At 53.1% G+C, this 23,613-nt stretch overlaps 2 protein-coding genes across 4 annotated transcripts in view; one reads left to right on the top strand and one right to left on the bottom strand.

The window, feature by feature from the left end:
* The window catches only part of ZDHHC9 (zDHHC palmitoyltransferase 9), a 38,346-nt gene extending 31,617 nt beyond the window's left edge, over positions 1-6,729 (top strand). For 2 of the 3 annotated variants that reach the window (XM_077825950.1, XM_077825951.1), the window contains 6 exons: positions 654-791; positions 948-996; positions 1,279-1,381; positions 1,967-2,070; positions 2,715-2,913; positions 4,128-6,729. In XM_077825950.1, coding sequence (XP_077682076.1) covers positions 654-791; positions 948-996; positions 1,279-1,381; positions 1,967-2,070; positions 2,715-2,913; positions 4,128-4,232 — 698 coding nt within the window. In that variant the 3' untranslated portion in view covers positions 4,233-6,729. The remainder of the gene's footprint in view (positions 1-653; positions 792-947; positions 997-1,278; positions 1,382-1,966; positions 2,071-2,714; positions 2,914-4,127) is intronic. The other variant, XM_077825952.1, reaches the window with a different exon arrangement.
* Positions 6,730-7,291: 562 nt separating this feature from the next.
* Positions 7,292-23,613, bottom strand: part of SASH3 (SAM and SH3 domain containing 3) — a 29,865-nt gene continuing 13,543 nt past the window's right edge. The window contains exons 4-8 of the mRNA XM_077825953.1: positions 21,787-21,928; positions 19,654-19,817; positions 17,686-17,892; positions 10,034-10,184; positions 7,292-9,394 (exon numbers count right to left, since the gene is read on the bottom strand). Of these exons, the coding sequence (XP_077682079.1) occupies positions 9,216-9,394; positions 10,034-10,184; positions 17,686-17,892; positions 19,654-19,817; positions 21,787-21,928 (843 nt within the window). The 3' untranslated portion in view covers positions 7,292-9,215. The remainder of the gene's footprint in view (positions 9,395-10,033; positions 10,185-17,685; positions 17,893-19,653; positions 19,818-21,786; positions 21,929-23,613) is intronic.

The raw sequence follows: 23,613 nt of genomic DNA, 5'->3' as shown, positions 1-23,613 counted from the left end.
GAAGGGGAGCAGTTGCTGATTTTTGTAACTGAAATAGACATTCGGTTAATGGGGCTGAGTGGGTTATATCTAATACCAGAAACAAATAGCAGTGCACTCTGGGAGCAGGAACAGCAGTGCTCAGTATACTTCCCATAGAGCTGAATACCCCACTAGAAGTGACCTCAGTGCTTCAGGAGCACTCTGCTCAATGGAGGAGCTTTGCTAGCCCCTTTGCCTGGTTCTGTAGGAGGATGGGGTCTCTACCTGGGGACACGCTCAGGCCCACGTATCAACCACGCTCTCTGTCTTTGTGGTAGATGGAGGGGGTCCTCAAACTCTTCAGTTGTGGCATGGGGTGTTGGTCTGGAAAAGGCCAGGTATCTCCACGCTAGAGGCCTTCCTATTCCAGGGCTGCAGCATGGTGGAGTGTTTCCTGTGCAGAGGAGCAGGGTAGGAAGTGTTCTTCCCACAAGATCCTTCCCCCTGGAGACTTAGCCTGGTACAATCTGGGAGCGCTTTCTGCTGATGGAGGCACAGGAAATGGAAGCCCCTTGCCTTGGGCTTGGGCTTGGGCTTCCCCAGCTGTGCTGGTGGGATGTGTTGGCAGGGCTTGGGTGCCCCGCCTCGCCCCACACTGCAGGTGTGCTGACATCCTTCTCTTGCTCCCCCAGAGCGCTTTGACCATCACTGCCCCTGGGTTGGGAACTGCGTGGGGAAGAGGAACTACCGCTACTTCTACCTCTTCATCCTCTCGCTCTCACTCCTCACCATCTACATATTCACCTTCAACATCGTCTACGTGGCGCTCAGTGAGTCCTGCCGGTGGGGGGAACAGCGTGGGGAGCTGTGCTGTCGGGGTGGGGGTTGGGTCAAGATCAGCACAGAAATCAATAGATTGGAGGAGGCACGAGACCTGTCTTCTTGGACAGCGCTGTACATTAACCTCTCTCATTTGTGTTGCCCAGAGTCCCTGAAGATTGGCTTCCTGAACACGTTGAAAGAGACCCCTGGAACATATCTTTCCCCGCCGCATGGAGCATACCTGCCTTTCCGACCCCTCTGCCCTGGTGGGGGAGGGAGGTGTGTGACTTGTGTGTAGCGTCTCCCCACAGGCTTTCTGGAGGCTTTCTTTTTAATTGGGGGGTGGGAGTGGCTATAGGCTGTGGGGCGATGGGAGAGGAGACGGTCCATGTGTTTAGGGGGAGCAGAGGGGAGCGACACAGTGTGTCATGAAGCAGGGTCAGTGGAAGATAGGTGCTGTGCCATGGGGTTCTGAATCCTTAACCAGCTGCTCACGGTCCTGGAGGTGCTTATCTGTTTCTTCACCCTCTGGTCAGTGGTGGGGTTAACCGGATTCCACACCTTCTTGGTGGCTCTGAACCAGACGACCAACGAAGACGTGAGTGATGTTCCCCACTCTCTCCTATCTGTGTGCTTGCCCCTCCCCAGCTCCTCTTCAGAGCCATCTCCTCCCCGCCCCCCACTTCTCATCAGTTCATCACTGCGTGAATTCCCCTCACACACAGCAAGGCCAAACCCCAGGCACAGGCTGGGGTGGAGGGAGGGCATACATCCAGGGCAGCACACGGGTTCAATGCTGCCACAGGCCCCAGAAATGCAATTTAGGTCAACCCAAGCTTATTCTGAGGCCTCCTTAGGCCTGCTGCTCAAGAATGGGGAGGGCCCAAATCCCATCTCTTCAGCCACTGCCCAGCCAGTGGATGCACAAGGAGTCTGGGACCCCACTTTCAGTCCCCAGGGGGCTAGGTTCGTGCTAGGACTGATGGTCTCCATGTGTCAGCAATGGAAATAACAGGGTCCAAGCCCTGCTCTGAGAGGCAGCCAGAGCCCATGCGGTGTGTAACCGTGATGAGGGGCACCTGTGCAGTGCCCCAGTGCATCAGTCAGCGGAGCTGAATGCTCGAGAGCCGTGATCTGGCAGGGAGCTCATACCCAGTGTCTTTGGGGTATTCTCTGCTTGCAGATTAAGGGGGCGTGGACTGGGAAGAACCGGGTGCAGAATCCCTATAGCCATGGGAACATTGTGAAGAACTGCTGTGAAGTGCTGTGTGGGCCACTGCCCCCCAGGTAAGAGCTGGGGAGCAATTGCAGGCTTGCATGCCACTTGGGGCTGGAGGGGCACTGGGTCACAGATGCAGGTGTCTGTGGCATAAGCCCTTGCCTTGCCAGCCCATTACACAGTGGGGGGCTGTTCAGCCATGCATGGCTTCCTCTAGGGGAAAGGGGAGTGGTGTCTGTACTCAAAACCTGAGGGAGAGGGGGCCTTCTGTATGCGCTTGTAGCGAGGCAAGCTTGTGCTGCCCTTCATCCTTCCTTAGCCAAGGGGCAGCTCCTCTCCCTAGGGGCTTCGGCCTGGCAAGAGACTTTGTCCCGGGGAACTGGCCTTTGCTCCTGGCCTCCCAGCCTTACCTCGAGGTTTCAGGCCTTTGCTCAGGAGTTCGGTGCACTGTCTCACATGGGGCTCTGGTGCTGACCGGAGAGCAGAGGAGCTTCTGTTTCTGTGAGCCATGCAGCCAGAACAGACACGTGCCTGTGGCGTTTGCCACATTAGTGCCCCTCCCCGGCAGTCGCCTTGTTCCTGTCCTCGCAGCAGGGATTGCCTTGGGCGAGGCCGGGCTGTGCTCTCAGGCCCTCCCCCGCCACCCCCTCCCCAGGCCTGCCTCGGGTGAGGGAGGGCTGTGCCCTCAGCCTCCCCACTCTGTTCCTTGCAGTGTGCTGGACAGACGGGGCATCTTGCAGCAGGAGGAGAGCGGTGCGCAGGGGGACAGCAGCACGCGGGGGCCCAGCACTCAGGAGCCCGGCGCACTGGAGAAGAGCAGCACTCAGGAGCCCGGTGCTGCTCAGGTGCTCAGTACGCAGGCAGTGGGCAGCACTCGGGAGGGCAGCAGCAGCCCCACGCGTCAAAGTGCAGTAAGTGACCCTCTTCCCCATGCAGCCAGATGCCCTGTACTCCGCTCCGGCTGGTGATGGTAGCCATAAGCTCCAGCTCTAGTCAGGAGGACAGACAGGGGCTGAGAACAACCTGCAATAGGGAGAGTGAGGCAGTTGTCCTTGGAGTAATGCTAGGTCCTTAGCTGAAGGATCTCCTGGAAGGAGTCTTGCTGCAGAGATGATGCTGGCAAGGGGGTGTCCGTGAGTGGGGGAGAGCAGGGCAGCTGCAAAGCATCTTCCAAGCAGTTTGGGCTCCTTTGCACTCTCTTGTGGCACCCTGAAGGCAGGTGTGGTCAGCTGGGGGCTATTATCCTGGGAATCACCGCCTGCCAGTGTTGGCAGTAGCTGGCCCAGGTCTGGGCACTCACTGCAGTAGGAGGAAGCCGTGGTGAGTGAGCAGGGGGCCCAGAAGCCTGGGCCCCGGCCTGATTTATCACTCGCTGTGGAGCCCTTTTTCCTCCCCATGTTTCCATCTCTGGGTGAGGGTGTTATGGCAGCACCTGTTTCTGCAGGGCAGCTCTATCTCTTGGAAGCCTGAATAATCCACTTGTTCCCAGTTCCCTGGGCCCCTTTCCCCCTCTCTGATCTGGCTCCTCCACTCGCCCTACAGCAGCACTCGGTGGTGCCAAACCTGAACTGGGAGTGTAACCTCATGAGAGAGAACAGTGGCTGAGGGGGCTGCTGGGCTCGTTGGAAGGAGGGGGGTAGGCAGGGGCAAATAGAGAGTTCCCTCTTCCACTCTTCACTCGGCCCCTCTAACCTTGGCCTGCAGGTGAAGAAAGGCAAGCAGGAGCCTGAAGCCATTGCTGGCCATGGCGGAAGCAGCAGGGAGAGAGAAGAGGTGTTGAAGCTATAGGACAATGTTGGGGCAGGAACAAATAGGGATAAATTGTCCTCGAACAAACTGAGTTTAACAAGCAGAGGAAGGAGGCTCTGCAACAGTCTCTCAGTAGGAGCAGTGGGGCAAACAACCTAGCCTGATAAATAGGATTACATGACAGGATGGCCTGCAATAGCTGGGACTGAACTGAGTGATGCAGGAGGGCCCTTCCCGTCCCCTGTTCCCATCCCTGCTTGACCTCAATGGGCGGGGTTGTCGAAGGCAGACTGCTGTTGCCTGTGGTTTTGGAGGGAAAGACACACTGTGGGTTTGGGAGTGTCTGCTCCATCCCATTACTCTCTCCTCTTCCCAGGTCCCCATGCTGCCGCTGAGCCCCACTGGGATGCCAGAGGAGACTCAACCTTCTGCTGTGGAGCTCCCAGCACAGACCCGGGACGATGGGCCAACTGAGCACTAACCTCTGCTCAACAGGAGAACATTGTTTGTTCTGTCCAATCAATGCCAGAAGTGATTGCCAGGCAGAGAAGGCCGGCTGGCTGGCAGGCAAGCAGACCACCCCTCACTGAGGGGAGCAGATGGGCTGGCTGGCAGGCAATTCCTCATGGCCATTTTGCTTTAGTCTTTATTCACCTTGATTGTGGACAGGAGTGCGCCTGGCCCAGGTCATTGCCAATGGATTCAAAGAGTGAGCAGAGCATGTCAGTCATTGGTACAGACCTTTACCCTTGAAGCTGGTCTCGGAACAGGCTGAAGTAGGACTTCTCACTCTGCAGTTGGTCCTTAGTGCTAAATGCTAGCCTGGCCATGGCCCTCTCTTTCTGCCCCAGCAGTCATCTCTGACGTCGGCAGCTGCCCTGCAGTGGAGTGGCAGGATTGAGGAATCATGATGGGAAGGTGACTGTGACCATGGCAGTGTTCGTCTCTCTCCCTCCCCCTTCTCCCTCCGTCTCTGGCATTATTTTATTGTGTAAGGTGGTGGGGTGGCCAGGAAATACTGTCTTGGTGCCAACAGGGCCAGAAACACCTGGGCAGGCAATCCACCTGGAGATGGTTTTCTGTAGCTTCCTTCCCAAACTTCCCCATTAGTGACTAGCAGGCATTAGAGGTCCTTGAACAATCATGGAGTGGGCAGCCTCCTTTGCCCTTTGGGGAGTGCACCTTTCACTGCAGGAGTGTCAGGGGAGAGCAATGCCGGGGCAGAGCTCGCTACTCTCTGGACCCTGCACCAGCTGCAGAGCAGTTGCACCAGGGAATCACGAGGGAAGAGCCCTCTTGGGTCATTTGCACTCTGTTCCTGGGGCCAGGGCAGGATTTGTTCCCTAGTGCCTTGTCAACTCTTGTGTTTGCTGCCCCAGGCAGTGGGGCTTCCACCCCTTGGCTGGGGAGGCTGTGCCCCCATTGAAGTAAATGGTGAAAAGCTCTTTCCCTCTCTCTGCCCCGGTTGGCTCTGAACTCCCTTTGTCAGGAGGAGCCTAGGCCTCACTGCAGCACTCCAGGGCCCCCACGTGCTTTTCCACCTGGAGCAGCTCTGGTTGCAGAGGGTTCCGCCAGCTGGGGCAGGGGACAGGCGGGCCTTTCACGGGGGCTGTTGCCTTGGGAGAAGGAACTCTATGGAGTCTGACTCCTTTCTCCTCCTGTCTGCATGAGCGAGGCTCCTGGGGGCTCCCAGTCTCAGCTCGAGGGCTGCTGTGAGGCAGCTTAGCCATCTCCTTTGTGCCATCTTCCCTCCCGTCTGCCACCAAGAGATGTTGCGTGTGGCTAAAAGGAGGAGCCCTTCTGTGGCACCCCCCGTGCGCCCCTGGGGGAGGGGTGTCCCCTTCCCGTCTGTCTGTTGTAATTCCCAGTCTCTGCTTAGGGGAAATGCCTGATTCTGCTCAAGAGGGCACTCTTATTCTCTTATTCCGCGCCACTTGTGGTATGTCCTAGGGTGAGACCCTGGCGTGGAGGGAGGGAGGAATTGGGGTCACTGAGGCGTCTGACCTGCTTCCCCCCAAGCTTGAGGCAGGAGCCCCCCCATCTTGACCCACATTTACTGGCCTGTTATTAACTAGTTCTCAGAACGGTCTGTCTCAGCTGGCATTGGAGGTGATCCTAGCATGAGAGACCTGCACTGTGCCCTGTCTCCCAGCACTCCCCGTACAGCAGGTGTGTGCTGAGAGTCCTGAAGGGCAGTGCTCTGCAGAGTAGAGGGGAGGTTGGAGCTGCCCTACCTCTCTGGCTTGAGGGCAGCACTGTTGAGATCTGGGGGCAGGATCCTTCCTGTTCCTCCCTTGGCTGTGTGGCCTGGCTTCTTGTCCCATTCAGCCTTAAAGCTCCCACTCTATGCTGGCTTGATGCAAGTGGGATGGCCAGGGTAGAAGGCACAGAGGCATTCCCACTTACCCCCCCATCTCTATAGTTGAGCACAGTTCAAAATTGCTGCCTCCCTTAGCTCCAGCTGGAGTGTGTTGTCCCCTCGAGAACTGTCCCCTCTTCCCCTGCTGGGAGAGCACAGAGGAGGAGCCTTGAGTCTGGCTGGCCCCTCTGAGTTCACCCACCCTGTGCCAGGTTCTGGGCTCTCCACATCCCTCCCCACGGAAGCCTTAGTCCTGTGGGTGGGACTTGTCCCGGCTGCATAGGCTCAGCACTCTGCCACTCCAGTGGTGCTCCACTCCCTGCCCATGCTAGTGCCCCCTGCCTGCTGGGGACTGTGTTGGAGGCTACAGCCAAACTTTTCCACCTGCCCCCAACATGCTACCGACCAAATCTCAAACTTGTTGCAAAAAATGTATTTTTGTTTTTACTAATCTATTTTCTGATGTACTGTGTCAAACTCTGCCTACTGGAGGGGCCCTCTGGTACCTCTTGCACGGTGGCTCCTTGTCTGATCCGTTAAGTTTCTCAATGAAGGAAGTTTTTTTTGTTTTTTGGATTTTTTAAACAAATGAAGGAATCCTAATCAGTTCGAAAGCCTCTGAGCTGTGGTCTCTTCCTGTGTATGTCTGTCAACTCTCTTTCCTGAGGCATCCCTTACTCCGGAGAGCCAGAGGGACTGGGCCCTGTTTGTAAAGAACCATATTTTCAGATTTTACTCAGTATGTTTTAATGTCACTGGGGCAGCTCCGCACCCTTGTGGGGAGCTCTTGGCAATACGTGGCTGAAGGGAAAGTCGACTGGTTGGGTGAGCTTGTGGGGTGGGGATTGAGAATGATCTTGTGCTAGCTGCACACGGTGGGATTGTGGGGGAGAAAATGGAGCAGGTTTAAAAAAAAAAACCTGTTCTGAAGAGAGGAAGAACAAAGGCTCCTGGACCTGCTGTAGAAGTGGGGAGCCCTTTTGCCAAGAAAATCTTGCATGCTGGGGGATAGGAGGGAGGCAGCATCCTCTCCACCTGGGGTCTGTCTTCCAACTGGCTGAAGCACAAGGAAAAATGGCCTTGTACTAACTTCCCCCTGAGAGAGGGGAGATCCCAAGGGTCCCAAGCCCTTTCACTAAGCCTGTGGTGCAGGCAGGAGGCCAACACACAGAGTTGCAGGTTAGAGCATGTTTTATTGGGGTCAAGCACAAGGGAGTGAATTCAACACCCAAACCTACATTACTGCAACAGAAAGGCAGAGATTTTATGGGCACAGGAGTCCTGGAATTCAGGGCTAAGCTTGCTACAGACATGGTGCCAAAGGTGACTCTGCTGTAAGCAGATGTATCTCCCATCAGCATTAGTGGGTGTTGTAGCCTTTTACTCCAGGACTGGAATTGGCCCATTACCCAGTCACTCAGCATATTCTGTGGTAACAGCATATGGGTGCAGCTCCAGTGCAAGACTATTTCCTGCCCTTTTAACATAAGCTAACCGAAGAACTCTTGGTGCAGCCACATTGTGCCAAAGCTGGTCCAGCCCTTTTGCCCTGGGACAAGCCCCAATAGAACCCAACCTGCTTGCTGTCTAAAGCTAGGTGGGCTCTTGCTGCTCTTAATGCAGCACCCTCTTGCATCCATCAGCTGCATCCGTAATCGACGTGCCCCAACGCTGCAGTATTAGTCTGTCAGGGACAGCCCTGAACAGGGGTGTGAGCTCTGTAGGGAACACATGAATTCACATTGGGGGTGCCCCCATTCTCTGTTGCACAGGGGGCTCTTGAGCAGTTGTGGGCCCGGGGACTGAGCACCAAGGATCACTTCAAACAAACCAAGTCAGTATCGGCTTCCTCGGTGCACACGCAGTGTGTGCCTTCCCAAGGCAGCTGTTCCGACGCACAGCGCCCGCTGCAAAGCGAGGACTCTGCCCACACGAAGGCAGAATGGCCACACACTGGGGAATGTTGCGAGCACAATGCAGGGCCTTTCCAACACAAGGTGCTGTCTTTCCTACCAGCTTCCCAAACAAGTCTCTGCTGGCCTGAGCCAGGTTGGCCTCAGTGGGCATGTGTGGCAGGCTGGAGTGATGGCCTGGTCTGTTGCTGTAGTGAGCTGGCCCGCGCCTTTGGCTGGGGGAGCTGCTGCAGCCTGGCCGTATTTCTAATAACTCAATGTCCTGTGACGAGGAATGGCAAAGCCCCTGGAGCCAAACCCTCTGCTTTCTGGCCAAGCTGGTCGCCACATGGCTAGGCTCTGCCTTGCAAGGGACTCGCCCCTTTCTGAGGAATGCCAGCTTGGGAGGTTACAGACTTCGGCTCCCAGCGCTTGCTGAGTCTTGATGGCGAGGATCCTGTGTGGCACCCATCGCCCTGCTCTGCTGTCTGTCCCCCTCCACCACCCTGAGAGTTGCATTAGAAACACAATGGTCTCACTTCTTGTTCAGTTCCCGGGTCCCTCACCCTGTTAGCACCAGCTCCTAAGTTACCTGTAGCCTCCCTTACAAAGAGCCTTTGATGCCAGGGAGCTTCAGCTGCAAGTGGGCATCTCCCATTGCATAGCCTCAGACACCCTCTTGGATAAACTGTGTGGGTTTGCATTGCCCAGGAGCTTCCTGGATCCTTCCCATTCGAAGGGTGTCCTGCTGACCTGAGGCCTCGGCCATTTGGTAAGGCCAGGCAGAGGGTGTGAGCAGACCACAGTGGGTGCCAGGCAGAGGGGCAGGAAAACACCTGTTCATGGCTAATGCACAGGCTCTGAGGCTGGAGGCTGAGCTATTTGCAGAAGCAGGTCCTTTGTCTTTGATAGGAGCGCAGAGAGGGGTCCCGTGCAGCTCCCAAAGGGGAGATGTATCCTGGGGTGGGGACCTAGGCAGCTGCCCCATGGAACCATAAAACAGCCCCAGTGTCTTCCCCTGCAGGGCTCACATGAGTGTTCCCAGCATGGGGGTGGTCATCTGTGGTCCAGGAATCTCCCCAGATGTTGGTCAGGGTAGAGTGTGCCCCTGGGGTGTCATGTCCTGTCCTCCCTGCTCTGCAGGCTCAGTCCCTGATGTGGTGTAGTGCTGGGAGGACAGTGCTGGGGCAGGGAGGGGGCAGGCTCAGGAGGACTATTCTAGAGAGAGGGTCTGAAGTTGCTCCTCTGTGCTGTTCAGCTCCATCTCATCCCGGCCACTCTCCAGTGTCTCAGATCCTTCGAAGCAGCCCGAGTCGCGGGGAATGTCCCCTTTGGGGTCTGAGGTTGAAGGTTGCGGCTCCGAGCTCTCTCCTTCCTCAGCCTCACTGGCCGCTGCAGGGGGGAGAGAAGCCAAAGCGTTAGAGGCTAAAGGGCATGGGCTGCTTCCCAGGGAGCTCTGAGCAGGGCCCAGCCTGCCCTTGGCTGGGCCAAGCTGGGGGTGGGAGGGTGAGGCTGCTCCCCGCATGCTTAGGGGCTGTGCAGAGGCATTCTGGGTAATGAGATATGACTTGCTCTAAATCTAGCCAGCTGCACTGGGTGAGGCCCCCTGGCTTATTCTGTCACTTGTGCTGCTTCTCCCCCAGGTGCACAGAGCAGCTTGCAGCTAGGATGTCTCCTGGTGGCTCGCCCTTGCTTGGCACTGGGGTGGCTCCTTGGCAGAGCAGTTGCCATGTAGGATGTAATTTGAACACTGGCTGTGGTAAAATGCAGGGCACTCCTGGCTCTGGCTGCCAGCTGGGGCCCTGTAGGGGAAGTCTGTCCTAGTGGCTAAGAGTCAGTGGATACAGCCCGCCTGCAGACTCCTCTGCTTCCCATGTCCTTGAACGGTGGATGTCTGTGCCCATAGCAGCAGGTGGATTCCAGGGAAGGGCCAGACCTGGCCTGGAGCTTACTGGCTGTTATAGAGTAACTGCCCAGAAGGGAGAGGTCTCTGGGTGCAGGAAGGTAGCAGAGCGGGTGTTTGCCTCTTACCGTCATAGTCCAGCAGCAGGTCAGCAGCTGTGAGCAACTTGGCACGATGCTGGGGGTCCATGATGTTTAGCTCATTCAGGTGGGTCTCCCGCAGCTCCTTGAAGTCATCCAGGGTCTGGTAGCCATTCAGTAGCAAGGTGGAGATGTGCTCCTGGGGACAGAGACAATCAACCTCACACAACAGCTAAGCCTGTAGAGCGTATATCCTTGGAGACACTCATCTAGCCTTTGTATCCCTCAGCTGAGAGCTTCACCCTGGGCAGACTTGGACTCCAGAATCTCAACTTTCATTTAAAAACCCTGTTCCTAGCACATGAGGTTGCAAAAATCCCCGTGCAAAGAGGAACAGTGTGACCACTGCAGTGAGATCTGCCAGCTGGGTGTTGAATGGCCCTCTTACTCCAAGGGCCGATGCTAGTCTTATCATGGCCTTTAACCCTTGTCAGTATTAACTATTTTGTTGCCAATTTGATTAACAGGAACAGATGTAGGTTCCAAGGCCAGAGGGGCCCACTGTGATTGTCATAAACATACAGCTAAGGGTAGCATAAAATCCCTCCTTTACCTGAAAGGGGGTAAGAAGCTCAAATCACCTGGTTGGCACCTGACCAAAAGGACCAATAAGAAAAGAAGATACTTTCAAATCTGGGGGGGGGCGAGGTTTTGTTTGTGCTCTCTTTGTTGTTCCCCCTCGGGACAAAGAGAGAGACCAAGCAGGTAACCCAGCTCCTACTGAAATGATACATCTAAAATTACAGAAATTGTAAGTAATAGCAAGGAAATGCGTTAGATTATCTTTTGTTTTAGCTTGTGAATTTTTCCTATGCTAAGAGGGAGGTTTATTCCTGTTCTTGTAACTTTGAAGTTGAGCCTAGAGGGGAATCCTCTGTATTTTAAATCTTTTTATCATCCTGTAAAATTACTTTCCATCCTGATTTTACAGAGGTGCTTCTTTTACTTTTTTCTTTATAATAAAGTTCTTCTTTTAAGAACCTGATTGGTTTTTAGTGTCCTAAAAACCCAAGGGTCTGGTCTGTGCTCACTTTGTTAACCTATTGGTTGGTATATTATTCTCAAGCCTCCCCAGGAAAGGGGGTGAAGGGGCTTGGGGGGATATTTTGGGGAAATAGGAACTCCAAGTGGCCCTTTTCCTGAATCTTTGTCTAAATCACTTGGTGGTGGCAGCAATACCGTCCACGGACAAGGAAAGGATTTGTGCCTTGGGGAAGTTTTTAACCTAAGCTGGTAGAATTAAGCTTGGGGGTCTTTCATGCGGGTCCCCACGTCTGTACCCCAGAGTTCAGAGTGGGGAGGGAACCCTGACAGTGATCATCTAGTCTGTCTTCCTGTACAGCACAGACCAGAGAACTGCCCCAGAATAATTCCTAGGGCAGATCTTTTAGAAAAACATCCAGTCTTGATTTAAAAATGGTCAATGATGGAGAATCCACCATGACCCTTGCTACATTGTTCCAGTGGTTAATTACTCTCACAGTTAAAATTTACAACTTATTTCTAGCTTGAATTTGTTTAGCTTCAACTTCTAGCCATTGGATCATGTTAGACCTTTCTCTGTAAGACTGAAGAGCCCATTATTAAAGATTTGTTCCCCATGTAGATACTCAGACTGGGATCAAGTTACTCCTTAACCGTCTCTTTGTTAAGCTAAACAGATGGAGCTCTCTGAATCTGTGACTCTAAGGCAAGTTTTCTAAGCTTTTAGGGTATGTCTACACTGCAGTAAAATACCCCATGGCACTGAATCCCAGAGCCTGGCTCAATTGATTCGGGTGCACAGGGCTAAAAATAGCAGAGTAGACTTGGGAGGTGGAGAGGCATCTACATTCCTCTTTTTAGCCCCACAGCTCCAGTCAATTGGCGGGGCTCTGAGACGTGGTGCCATGGGTCTTTTAGCGCAGTGTAGCTATATCCTTAGTCATTCTTGTGGCTCTTCTCTAAACCTTCTCCAGTTTTCCAACAGCCTTCCTGAACTGTGGACACTAAAACTGCACACAGGATTCTAGCAGCGGTCGCACTAGTGCCAAATACAGAGGAAAAATCACCTCTCTGCTCCTACTTGAGATTCCCTGTTCATACATCCCAAGATCACATTCGCTCCTTTGGCCACAGCATCATCATGGGAGCTTGTGTTTAGCTGATTAGCTGCCACAACTCCAAATCTCCTTCAGAATCCATGCTTCCCAGGCCAGAGTCCCCCATCCGGTAAATATGGCCAACACACTCTGTTCCCAGATGAATATAACATGTATTGTTTGCTTGTGCGCAGTTTACCAAGCAATTCAGGTCACTCTGAATCAGTGACCCTTCCTCTTCATTATTTACTACTACCCCTATTTTTGTGTCATCTGTAAACTTTTTCAGTGATTTTTATACTTTTTTCCATGTCATTGATAAAAAGGTCAGATAGGAAACACACCTGCTCAATGACGATTCCCTGTTTACAGTTACATTTTGAGGCCTATCAGTTAGACAATTTTTAATCCATTTAATGTGTGCCATGTTAATTTGATGATATTCTAGGGCTTTTTTTAAATAAAAATGTGTGGTACCAAGTCAAATCCCTTACAGAAGTCTATTACATCAACACTACAAGTTTGTTGATCAAGATAATAATCTCATCAAAAAAAGATATCAAGTTAGTTTGACAGGATCTATTTTCCATAAAAGCCATGTTGATTTGCATTACCCTACTTTAAATTTCTATTAATCAAGTCCTGTATCAGCCACTCCATTATCTTGGTGGGATCGATGTCAGGCTGATAGGCCTATAATTACCCAGGTCATTCCATTTTCCCTTTTTAAAAATTGGAACATTAGCTTTCTTCCAGTCTTCTAGAATTTCCCCAGTGCTCTAAGACTTATTACAATCAACATTAACATCCAGTGAGCTCCGCAGCCAGTTATTTTAAAACTCTTGGATGCAAGTTATCTGTACGTGCTGATTTAAAAATGTCTGACTTTAATAGCTTCTATTTAATATCCTCCAGAGATACTACTGAAATGGAAAGAGTGCTATTGTCATAATATGATGAGACTATATCATTATTTTTCCTTAGATAATGAAACCTTTTGCCTTTTATACATTATTATTGATAATTCTACCATTTCCATCTAGTATGGACCAATACTATTATCGGGATTCTTTTTGTTCCTAATGTATTTGAAAAATTCCTTATTGTCCTTAATTCTGAAGGCAATTGAGTTCACCTTGTGTCCCTTTGCTTCCCTTATCAGTTTTCTACAACGCGTAACTTCTTATTTAAATTCATTTCTATCAACTTCCCCTTTCTTCCATTAGTTATACATTATAGATCAAGCTGATGTGTTTATTCCACAATCCCAACTGCCTCCCATTCTTTCTCAGGTGCCAGAATTTCCAGCTGTCTCTGCCTGGCTACCCAAACCTCCAGCTACCTCCTAGCAGTTTCTACTGCATTGTTACTCACTATCAATCTAATTGCTGGTGGCAGCTTTAGAGCTGAAAATGTGGGGGCAGGTGAAAACTGAATTTAATCTAAAAACTAAGTAAACTACTTAATCAGTTAATGCAGAGATGAGGCTGCCTAGTGTCCCCCGCAGTATATCAAGAATGGTTAAATTGAAACCTCTATAAACCAGCAAATGAAGAGTTAAGGTAACACAAACTTAAACCTCTGAAAATCAGGAAATACAAAGTTAAAGGTACACCGCCCCCCACCCCAGGCCACCTTAACTCTGCCCCCTGGAGCTGGCAATATCCACTGGGGAGGGTTTAGTAATGGGGTGTGTGTGATGATAATAATGAGGAACAAATGATTAAGCAGACGTGCCATAGTTTGTGTTGTGGTCTATAGATAAGAACTGCAGCATTCTGACGCCTTGCACTGCAGCTTCATTCCCCGTGTTTGGTGTGGCTGCACTGAATGGTGCAGGGATCCTATGGAGCAGGTTGGCAGAGCTGTCACTGGTATGAGAGATGAACGAGGCTGGGGCTGGTGTCAGTACCGCTGCTTGAGCCCTGCCTCCCTCCCTGGGCGGGGCTGGCATACCCGCTTGCCCGCCCTGTTCCTGCGCACCCCGCTTCTGCCAAAAAAAGTCAGGGTGGCCGGGACAGGGCTTAAAAAAAGAGACTGTCCCAGCCAAAACAGGACGTAATCTCCATGCTGGATTTTAGCACTGAGAGGGAAGAAAACAAAGTAAGAAAGGATACAGCCGTGGGTAGGAGAATGGACATAAGGAGGAAGGGCAGTGTGGATACCAGTCTAATAGGTCATACTGGCTGTAGAATGTCCGTGCCTAATTGGGTAAAGAATGTGAGCGAGGCCAAACAGCAAAAATTAAGATGTTTGTACCCCAGTGCGAGGAGCTTCGGTAACAAAATGGAGGAACTAGAGCTACTGGTGCAGGAAGTGAAACCAGATATTATAGGGATAACAGAACCATGGTGGAATAGTTGTCATGACTGGACTACAGGTATTGAAGGGTATGTGCTGTTTAGGAAAGACAGAAATAAAGGCAAAGGTGGTGGAGTAGCATTGTATATCAATGATGAGGTAGAATGTAAAGAAATAAGAGGCGATGGAATGGATAAGACCGAGTCCGTCTGGGCAAAAATCACAATGGGGAAGAAAACTACTAGAGCCTCCCCTGGGATAGTGCTTGGGGTGTGCTGTAGACCGCCGGGATCTAATTTGGATATGGATAGAGCCCTCTTTAATGTGTTTAATGAAGTAAATACTAATGGGAACTGCGTGATCATGGGAGACTTTAACTTCCCAGATATAGACTGGAGGACAAGTGCTAGTAATAATAATAGGGCTCAGATTTTCCTAGATGCGATAGCTGATGGATTCCTTCATCAAGTAGTTGCTGAACCGACTAGAGAGGATGCCATTTGAGATTTGGTTTTGGTGAATAGTGAGGACCTCATAGAAGAAATGGTTGTAGGTGACAACCTTGGTTCAAGTGATCATGAGCTAATTCAGTTCAAACTGAACGGAAGGATTAACAAAAATAAATTGGCGACTAGAGTTTTTGATTTCAAAAGGGCTGACTTTCAAAAAGTAAGGAAATTAATTAGGGAAGTGGATTGGACCGAAGAACTTATGGATCTAAAGGCAGAGGAGGCCTGGGATTACTTCAAGTCAAAGCTGCAGAAGCTATCGGAAGCCTGCATCCCAAGAAAGGGGAAAAATCTCATAAGCAGGAGTTGTAGACCAAGCTGGCTGAGCAAGCATCTCAGAGAGGTGATTAAGAAAAAGCAGAAAGCCTACAGGGAGTGGAAGATGGGAGGAATCAGCAAGGAAAGCTACCTTATTGAGGTCAGAACATGCAGGGGTAAAGTGAGAAAGGCTAAAAGTCAAGTAGAATTGGACCTTGCAAAGGGAATTAAAACCAATAGTAAAAGGTTCTACAGCCATATAAATAAGAAGAAAACAAAGAAAGAAGAAGTGGGACCGCTAAACACTGAGGATGGAGTGGAGGTTAAGGATAATCTCAGCATGGCCCAATATCTAAACAAATATTTTGCCTCAGTCTTTAATGAGGATCTTAGGGATAATGGTAGCATGACAAATAGGAATGAGGATATGGAGGTAGATATTACCATATCTGAGGTAGAAGCGAAACTCTAACAGCTTAATGGGACTAAATCGGGGGGCCCAGATAATCTTCATCCAAGAATATAAAGGAATTGGCACATGAAATTGCAAGTCCATTAGCAAGAATTTGTAATGAAACTGTAAACTCAGGGGTTGTACTGTATGACTAGAGAATTGCTAACATAGTTCCTATTTTTAAGAAAGGGGGAAAAAAGTGATCCGGGTAACTACAGGCCTGTTAGTTTGACATCTGTAGTATGCAAGGTCTTGGAAAAAAATTTGAAGGAAAAAGTAGTTAAGGACATTGAGGTCAATGGTAAATGGGACAAAATACAACATGGTTTTACAAAAGGTAGATATTGTGCCAAACCAACCTGATCTCCTTCTTTGAGAAGGTAACAGAATTTTTAAACAAAGGAAAGGCAGTGGATCTAACTTACCTAGATTTCAGTAAGGCGTTTGATATGGTGCCACATGGGGAATTAGTTAAATTGGAAAAGATGGGGATCAATATGAAAATTGAAAGGTGGATAAGGAATTGGTTAAAGGGGAGACTACAGCGGGTCATACTGAAAGATGAACTGTCAGGCGGGAGGGAGGTTACCAGTGGAGTTCCTCAGGGATCGGTTTTGGGACCAATCTTATTTAATCTTTTTATTACTGACCTCAGCAGTGGGAGCATGCTAATAAAAAAAGTGGGAGCATGCTAATAAAGTTTGCGGATGATACAAAGCTGGGAGTATTGCCAATTTAGAGAAGGACCGGGATATCCTACAAAAGGATCTGGATGACCTTGTAAACTGGAGTAATAGTAATAGGATGAAATTTAATAGTGAGAAGTGTAAGGTTATGCATTTAGGGATTAATAACAAGAATTTTAGTTCTAAGCTGGGGACGCATCAATTAGAAGTAATGGAGGAGGAGAAGGACCTTGGAGTATTGGTTGACCACAGGATGACTATGAGCCGCCAATATGATATGGCCGTGAAAAAAGCTAATGCGGTCTTGGGATGCATCAGGCAAGGTATTTCCAGTAGAGATAAAGAGGTGTTAGTACCGTTATACAAGGCACTGGTGAGACCTCACCTGGAATACTGTGTGCAGTTCTGGTCTCCCATGTTTAAGAAGGATGAATTCAAACTGGAACAGGTACAGAGAAGGGCTACTAGGATGATCCGAGGAATGGAAAACTTGTCTTATGAAAGGAGACTCAAGGATCTTGGCTTGTTTAGCCTAACCAAAGAAGGCTCAGGGGAGATATGATTGCTCTCTATAAATATATCAGGGGGATAAATACCAGAGGAGAGGAATTATTTAAGCTCCGTACCAATGTGGACACAGGAACAAATGGATATAAACCGGCCATCAGGAAGTTTAGACTTGAAATTAGACGAAGGTTTCTAACCATCAGAGGAGTGAAGTTCTGGAATAGCCTTCCAAGGGAAGCAGTGGGGAAAAAAAAGACCTATCTGGCTTCAAGATTAAACTTTATAGGTTTATGGAGGAGATGGTATGATGGAATAACATGATTTTGGCAATTAATTGATCTTTAACTATTCATGGTAAATAGGCCCAATGGCCTGTGATGGGATGTTAGATGGGGTGGGATCTGAGTTACTACAGAGAATTCTTTCCTGGGTATCTGGCTGGTGAATTTTGCCCACATGCTCAGGGTTCAGCTGATCGCCATATTTGGGGTCAGGAAGGAATTTTCCTCCAGGGCAGATTGGAAGAGGCCCTGGGGGTTTTTCGCCTTCCTCTGTAGCATGGGGCATGGGTCACTTGCTGGAGGATTCTCTGCACCTTGAAGTCTTTAAACCATGATTTGAGGACTTCAATAGCTCAGACATAGGTGAGAGGTTTATTGCAGGAATGGGTGGGTGAGACTTTCTGGCCTGCATTATGCAGGAGGTCAGACTAGATGATCATAACGGTTCCTTCTGACCTTAATATCTATGAGTCTGTCTATGAGTATGGTCACCCTACCGCTGGTGTCTGTCTGTGCAGGTCGCCTGTCCTCCCCTTCCCCAGAGCCCGTGGCCAGGCTCTCACCTCCAGGTTTATGCGCTCCAGCAGCTCGTGTAAGGTCTTGGGCTTGGGCCGCTTGCTCTTGCTCTGCCCCCGGCTTTTGCGAGCTGGCATTGGCTCTTCGGGGATGATGTCCACGTAGATGAACTTGAAGGAGCCCACTCTGTTGTTTAGCACCCCCGTCCAGGTACCCACGGGGGGCTTCTCTATGATCCCGATGATGTCCCCTTTCTGGGCCAGACACAAAGAGGAATCCCTTTGAGAACCTCTACCCCTGGCAGGTGGGACAGGGCTGCGCTTGTCCCACCTGTGCTGTTGTTGCTGGGTCTGTGCCCACGGGCTCCCCTAGCAGTGGCACTGGTAGGAACCGGGTGGGGCCTGGCCCCCCACAGGACAGCTGATGTGCTGCAGGGGACAGCCAGGCAAAGGCACTGGCATTTGTTCCCTGGAGCCCGTCTGTAGCCATTCCCACGGTTGGGGGTGGGTGTCATCCTCTCTCGTACCCCTGCAGTGAGGAAGGTGAGGGCTGGGGCTGCCTTTGCCAAGCTTTTTTGCCCCACATTTTCCCTACTGGCACCTGCTGGGTCAGCTCCTCTAGTGCCGGATGGGGCTCAGCCAGGTGCTGGCGTTTTAGTACCCTACCAGCCAGCTGCTCAGGGGGGTGGAAGCGCCAGGGGAGACCTGAGGAGCTAAGCCAGTGGGAGCACACAGCAGAGACTGAAGCAGAAGAGCCTTGCTGAGGCCCGGTATCTGTGGGTGGGAGGTGGCTCTAAGCCTCCTCTCTGCCTTTGGGAGTGAGAGACTGGTTTGGGGCTGCTTGCCCTGATGCCAAGGCTGCAGTGTTCCCAAGAGTCCATGCAGCACCCTGGACTAGACTGGCCTAGGAACTGGGAGCCCCTGGTTCAATTCCCTGATCTGCCATAGAGGCCCTGTGTGACCTTGGACAGGCCCATTAGCCTCTCTGGGCTTTGATCCCCCCATGTACACTGGGGCTATGGCCCTGCTGCCTGGAGGGTGGGAGGAGAAACCCATGAGGCCTAAACCCATGATGCTCAGGTGCTGTGATGAAGGGGGGCAGAGTAAGGTGTGCCCCTGACCCAGCCCCTCCCCCCTTATTCTGGGCACTGGGAGGACGGGGAGAGGCTAGGGTAATTTCAGCAGCTCTTTGTGCCTGGGGAGCCAGCTGTTCTCTGACTCCGTTGTGCTGCAGGATTGATATAGCGGGGCCTGGCTGCAGGGCACAGGGCTGGGTGCTGGGGCTGCTGGCCCAGTCTACAAGGCTGAGCTTTCTATAGCCTGTTAGCCAGTGGGGGTGGCTGGTGGGGCTCTGGGCTGGTGGGGGCAGCAGAGCCAGCACCAGAGCCAGCCTCCCAGCAGTGGAGTTCTGCTCTGCCCAGGGAGCTGCCAGGAGGGGCCTGCCACGGGGCACAGCCTGGGCTTGTGCCTTTGTGATGGCTACAGTGGGCCTGGGGGGTGATCCTGCTTGCTGCAATGCAGGCCCCGGTGAGGCTGGAGAGGGCTCTCCTAGCAGCTGGGCCTGTCCAGCCCCTGAGCCATGGGGTGTCTATGCACTGGGCCAGGCCCCGGAGAGCAGCTGTGCCGGGAAGGGGGTGTTAGTCCCAGTTCACGCCGCCTGGTGCCTTGTGGCATGACCTACACCTGTGCAGCATGGGAGTCATGTCTCGCGGGAATGACACACGAAGCACTGCCAAAGTGGGCACTTGGGCCCTTGGCACTGCCAAAGTGGGCACTTGGGCCCTTCCTGTACTCTGTTTCCATTCGCACCAGGAGAATGGGCAGCTATGGTAAAGGCCCAGCCCCCACCCACTCAGCTGAGCTGCCAGCAAAGCCAGCAGCTCATCCAGCTGAGCCAGGGAGAGCGGGGGGAGAGCTGAGGCCAAGCGCGTGTGGACCCGGTGGTGTGTGTTCAGTAATAGATCGTTCTCTCTGCACCCGCCTTCCTCCTGCCCCAGCCGGTCGGGCCTTACTCACCCGCAGCTTCAACGAGTCCCTGTCGTAGGGGCTGGGTGTGAAGTCGGTATGGACCCGGGCTCTCCCGCAGAAAGGGCCACTGTAGGGCAGGCTGGGCTCCTCCAGCCTCATGCTGTCGCGGTTGCTGCCTGTGGTGCAGGGGCTGGTGCAGCCCAATTCACTTCCTGCAGCAGGGGCAAGATGTCAGCCTCTCCCGCTGTGCCGGCCAGGCCAGGGGTTTTGCTTCCCTTTCCTGAGAGCTGGCCCCACCCAAGGGCAGCCTGTGACTAGGTAAGTGACTGTGCCTCTGTCCTTTGCACTGGGCTGAGGAGTTTGTTTCCGCTGCGCCTGCCACAACCCTCCAGCTGCCAACGAGCAAGAGCCCCAGTGACACGTGTGAGATCCGCACCTAACACAGGCTCAGGGGTGCCCCTCCCACACGGTGGGCAGAGCTGGTTCCCCCTGCTCCGCAAGGGACCGTCACCGCCGGGGCACTGCTGCTGCCTCTTCTCTGCACTGTGAAGGAACGCGCAGCTACTTCTCGCCACACCGGGTCAGGAGGCAGGACGAGGCTGCTGAGGGCCTGAGGTGAGGTTCTGCTGCCCGACATCACCCCCACAACCCCATGAACAGTGTGTAGGGCACGTAGGGTTGCCAACTTTCTAATCACACAAAACCGAACACCCTGCCCCTTCTCTGAAGCCCCGCCCCTTCTCTGAGGCCCCACCCCCCGCTAGCTCCATCCCCCTCCTTCGGTTGCTCGATCTTCCCCACCCTCACTCACTTTCACCAGGCTGGGGTAGGGGGTTGAGGTGCAGGATGGGGTAAGGGCTTTGAGCTGGGGGGTGGGCTCTGGGGTGGGGCTAGGGATGAAGGGTTTGGGGTGGGGGAGGGGGCTTCAGGCTGGGGCAGGGGGTTGGGGTGGGGGTGAGGGCTTTGCCTGGAGGTGGGGCCGGGGATGAGGGGTTTGGGGTGCGGGAGGGGGCTCCGGGCTCCATGCTGGGCCAGGGGTTTGGAATGCAGAGGAGGGTGAGGGCTCCAGCTGGGGATGTGGGCTCTGGGGTGGGGTGGGGTGGGGGATGAGGGGTTTGGAGTGTGGGAGGGGACTCTGGGCTGGGGCAGGGGGTTGGGGTACAGGAAGGGATGCGGGATCCCGGCAGCGCTTACTGCGGCTCCGAGGAAATGCTCACCAGGTCCCTGCAGCCTCTAGGCGCATGGGCAGCCAGACAGCTTTGCCTTCGCTCCTGCAGGCGCCATCCCCCACAGCTCCAACTGGAGCCACAAGAGTCCCTTTTCAACCAGGCGTTCTGGTTGAAACCAGACACCTGGCAACCCAAAGGGCATGTACGCGCGCTGCATTTACAAACCCTTGCCACCAAGTCTGAGCCCGGCTCTGCACACAGCTCTAAGGCCACCTGTGTGCATGGACGGGTGCCGGCTGCAGCCAGGGCGCTGCAGTCTGGGGGTAGTGAGGGAGCCGCAAGGTCTAAATGCGAGCCTGAGCCTGGTTACAGCAGGTTAAACGCATGGGAGATGCACTCTGTCCAGATGAACTGAGCCAGCCCCGAGCCCCTGCAGCCATGGTAGTGTGAAGGTGGCTTCTCCCACCTTCGCCTAGGGCTCTGCCGCAAGGAGGCTGAGGCCAAAGTGTGGCAGAGGTGCTGGCAATCACTGAAGCCCTGTCGGCCCTTGTGCCGCACTGTCCCTGGGGCAGGCAGCATGTAGCGTGACCAGACAGCAAAATGTGAAAAATCGGGACAGAGGGTGAGGGGTAATAGGAGCCTATATAAGAAAAAGACCCAAAAATCGGGACTGTCCCTATAAAATCAGGACATCTGGTCATCCTAGCAGCAGGGGCCTGGGGCTGCCCTCTGAGCTGGCAGGGAAAGGGGGGAAGAACGGTCAAGAGGATTCACCCCTCCTGGGTTGGGAGCACAGTCAAGTGGCAATGCCAGAGGGCGACAGGGTGCTGTGTCCATGTGGGCTAGGCTGAGACTGCTCCAGCCTCTGCCCTTCCTGCTGGGGGTGGGCCCTCTCCTGTCTCCAGAGGTGCTTGGAGAGAGCTGGCCCTGGGAGGGGAGCTGGGAGGATGGTGGCATGTGAAAATGCCCCTCCCCGCCCGCTCCCACTGAGCAGCACGGCCCCTGCGCTCACCACTGGATGTCTGGCGGCTGAGCGGCGTGTGCACGTCCTCTTCCAGCTCCATGTACGACAAGGGCATCTTCTCGAGGCTTGGCTCCTCCAGGCTGCTGTCCAGAAACATGGGGGACATCGACCCCTCCTCCCCCACTTCTCCCTGCAGGCAGAGGCCAAGGCAATTAGTGTAGGCTGGGGCAGAGGGGCTGCAAGGCTGCAGCATGGCTGTGTCAGAGGGGCTGGTACTCAGACCGTCACAAAAGCAATGTAACAAGGGCCCGAGCTTGGCTCTCTGTGTCCAGCGGGCACAGATGCTGGGTGCCGCCTTGAGCACATGGGCTAGCTGCTACAGAAAGGAGCAATGGGAGAGCTCCGAGAATGATCACCATCTGGAATCCACAGACCTGGGACTCCTGGGTCTGAAAACTGGGTCCAGGTATATCAGAGGGGGGTTCTCCTGGCAGCAAGTGATGCTGAGTGGTGGAGTAAAGAGGAGCCAGGGGCTCACTTTCCTGTTTCAGTTGCTTGGAGGGGGGGGGTCTAGGTCAGTGGATGGGAAGTGTCCACCTAGAGCTGTCAGCCCCCCTTCCCCGCCTTCTCGTCTAGTCATTCCATTTCCTCTGCCTTTGTTTGGATTGCTGTGGCCTGGCTGCTTCACACTGTCCACCCAGCCTTCAGTGGACACGGGCTAGTCATGCGGGAGATGAAGAGTGCTGGGGTAAGTTTAAAATCACTTTGCTACAGAAGTTTGAGCTCACCCTTGTTGCTTATGGAAAGGGACAGCGAGGGGCTCAGAGAAGGCCTGATAAGAACTAGTCTAAAGTTGCAATGAGCCGGGCGAGTATCTCAGGGAGGGGATGGCTGGTATGGGGAGTGCACACTCCAGGATGTAGAGACTGCTCTCAGAGTTGGAAGAATGGCTTAGCGAGCGGAACCCCAACCTGATCGAAAGCTAGGCACAGAGCTGCAGGAAGCCAGCCCAGGGCAGAGGACAAAGGTGAAAAGGGGCTGGCATGAAACAAGCTCCAGAGGTGAGGGCAGAGGTTCTGACCCCACATGGGGAACCTGCTAACCCTAAGCCAGTCAGGCGAGCCCGAGGAGGGGAGGGGGGAAAGCCAGCTCATCTGACGGGTGCTTGTCCAGTGAAGGGTGGCAAGCAGCAGAACCTGAGTGATCAAATAAACTGTTGCACTCTCTCTGGAAGGGGAGAGTCAGACCCCGGGAACAGCTACCCTGTTGCCATGCAGCCACCAGCCCGTGCCCTGCCTCAGAGGAGCTGGTGGGGTGAATGAATGGGACACTGGTTCAGGAATGGTGAGATACAGGCTGGCTGGAGCACCCTCTGCCCCAACTACAGGATAACTATGTAGCCTGAGCCAGCGGGGAGTCCCCCGCCCACCACCACCTGCATGCGGGTGCTATCTGTTCTCATGCACCAGGGCAGGGCAGGCGTTTATTTCCACATGCCTGCACTAGAGGCATAACTAAGAGAGGAACCCCACCCGCAGGGGTTTAGAGGTCAGACAGGCAAGAATGTTCATACCCAAGTCTCGCTCAGGATCCCACAATTCCTAAAAGGAGCAGCAGAGAAAGTGTTGCCATCACACTGTCATCGGTAGGCACCAGATTTAAGTACCCTTGGGGAGGGAGTTGCTGGGTGGGCTGCCCCCTGCAGGCTCAGGCAGGCCCTAGCGCATCAGGTCATGTTCACAAGATTTTCTTTGCAATCAGAAGGGCTGGGAACTCTGCTTTGGGAAATGAAAACCTCGATTGTACAGGAGCCACCAGGGAAGAGCTGGGCTGGCAGCCAAGCTGGCACCAGCTCCATCTTAGCTCGCTCTGGGC

This window comes from Eretmochelys imbricata, chromosome 9, assembly GCF_965152235.1.
Source record: "Eretmochelys imbricata isolate rEreImb1 chromosome 9, rEreImb1.hap1, whole genome shotgun sequence".
Lineage (NCBI taxonomy): Eukaryota > Metazoa > Chordata > Testudines > Cheloniidae > Eretmochelys > Eretmochelys imbricata.
This window is presented reverse-complemented; position numbering and strand designations above follow the sequence as displayed.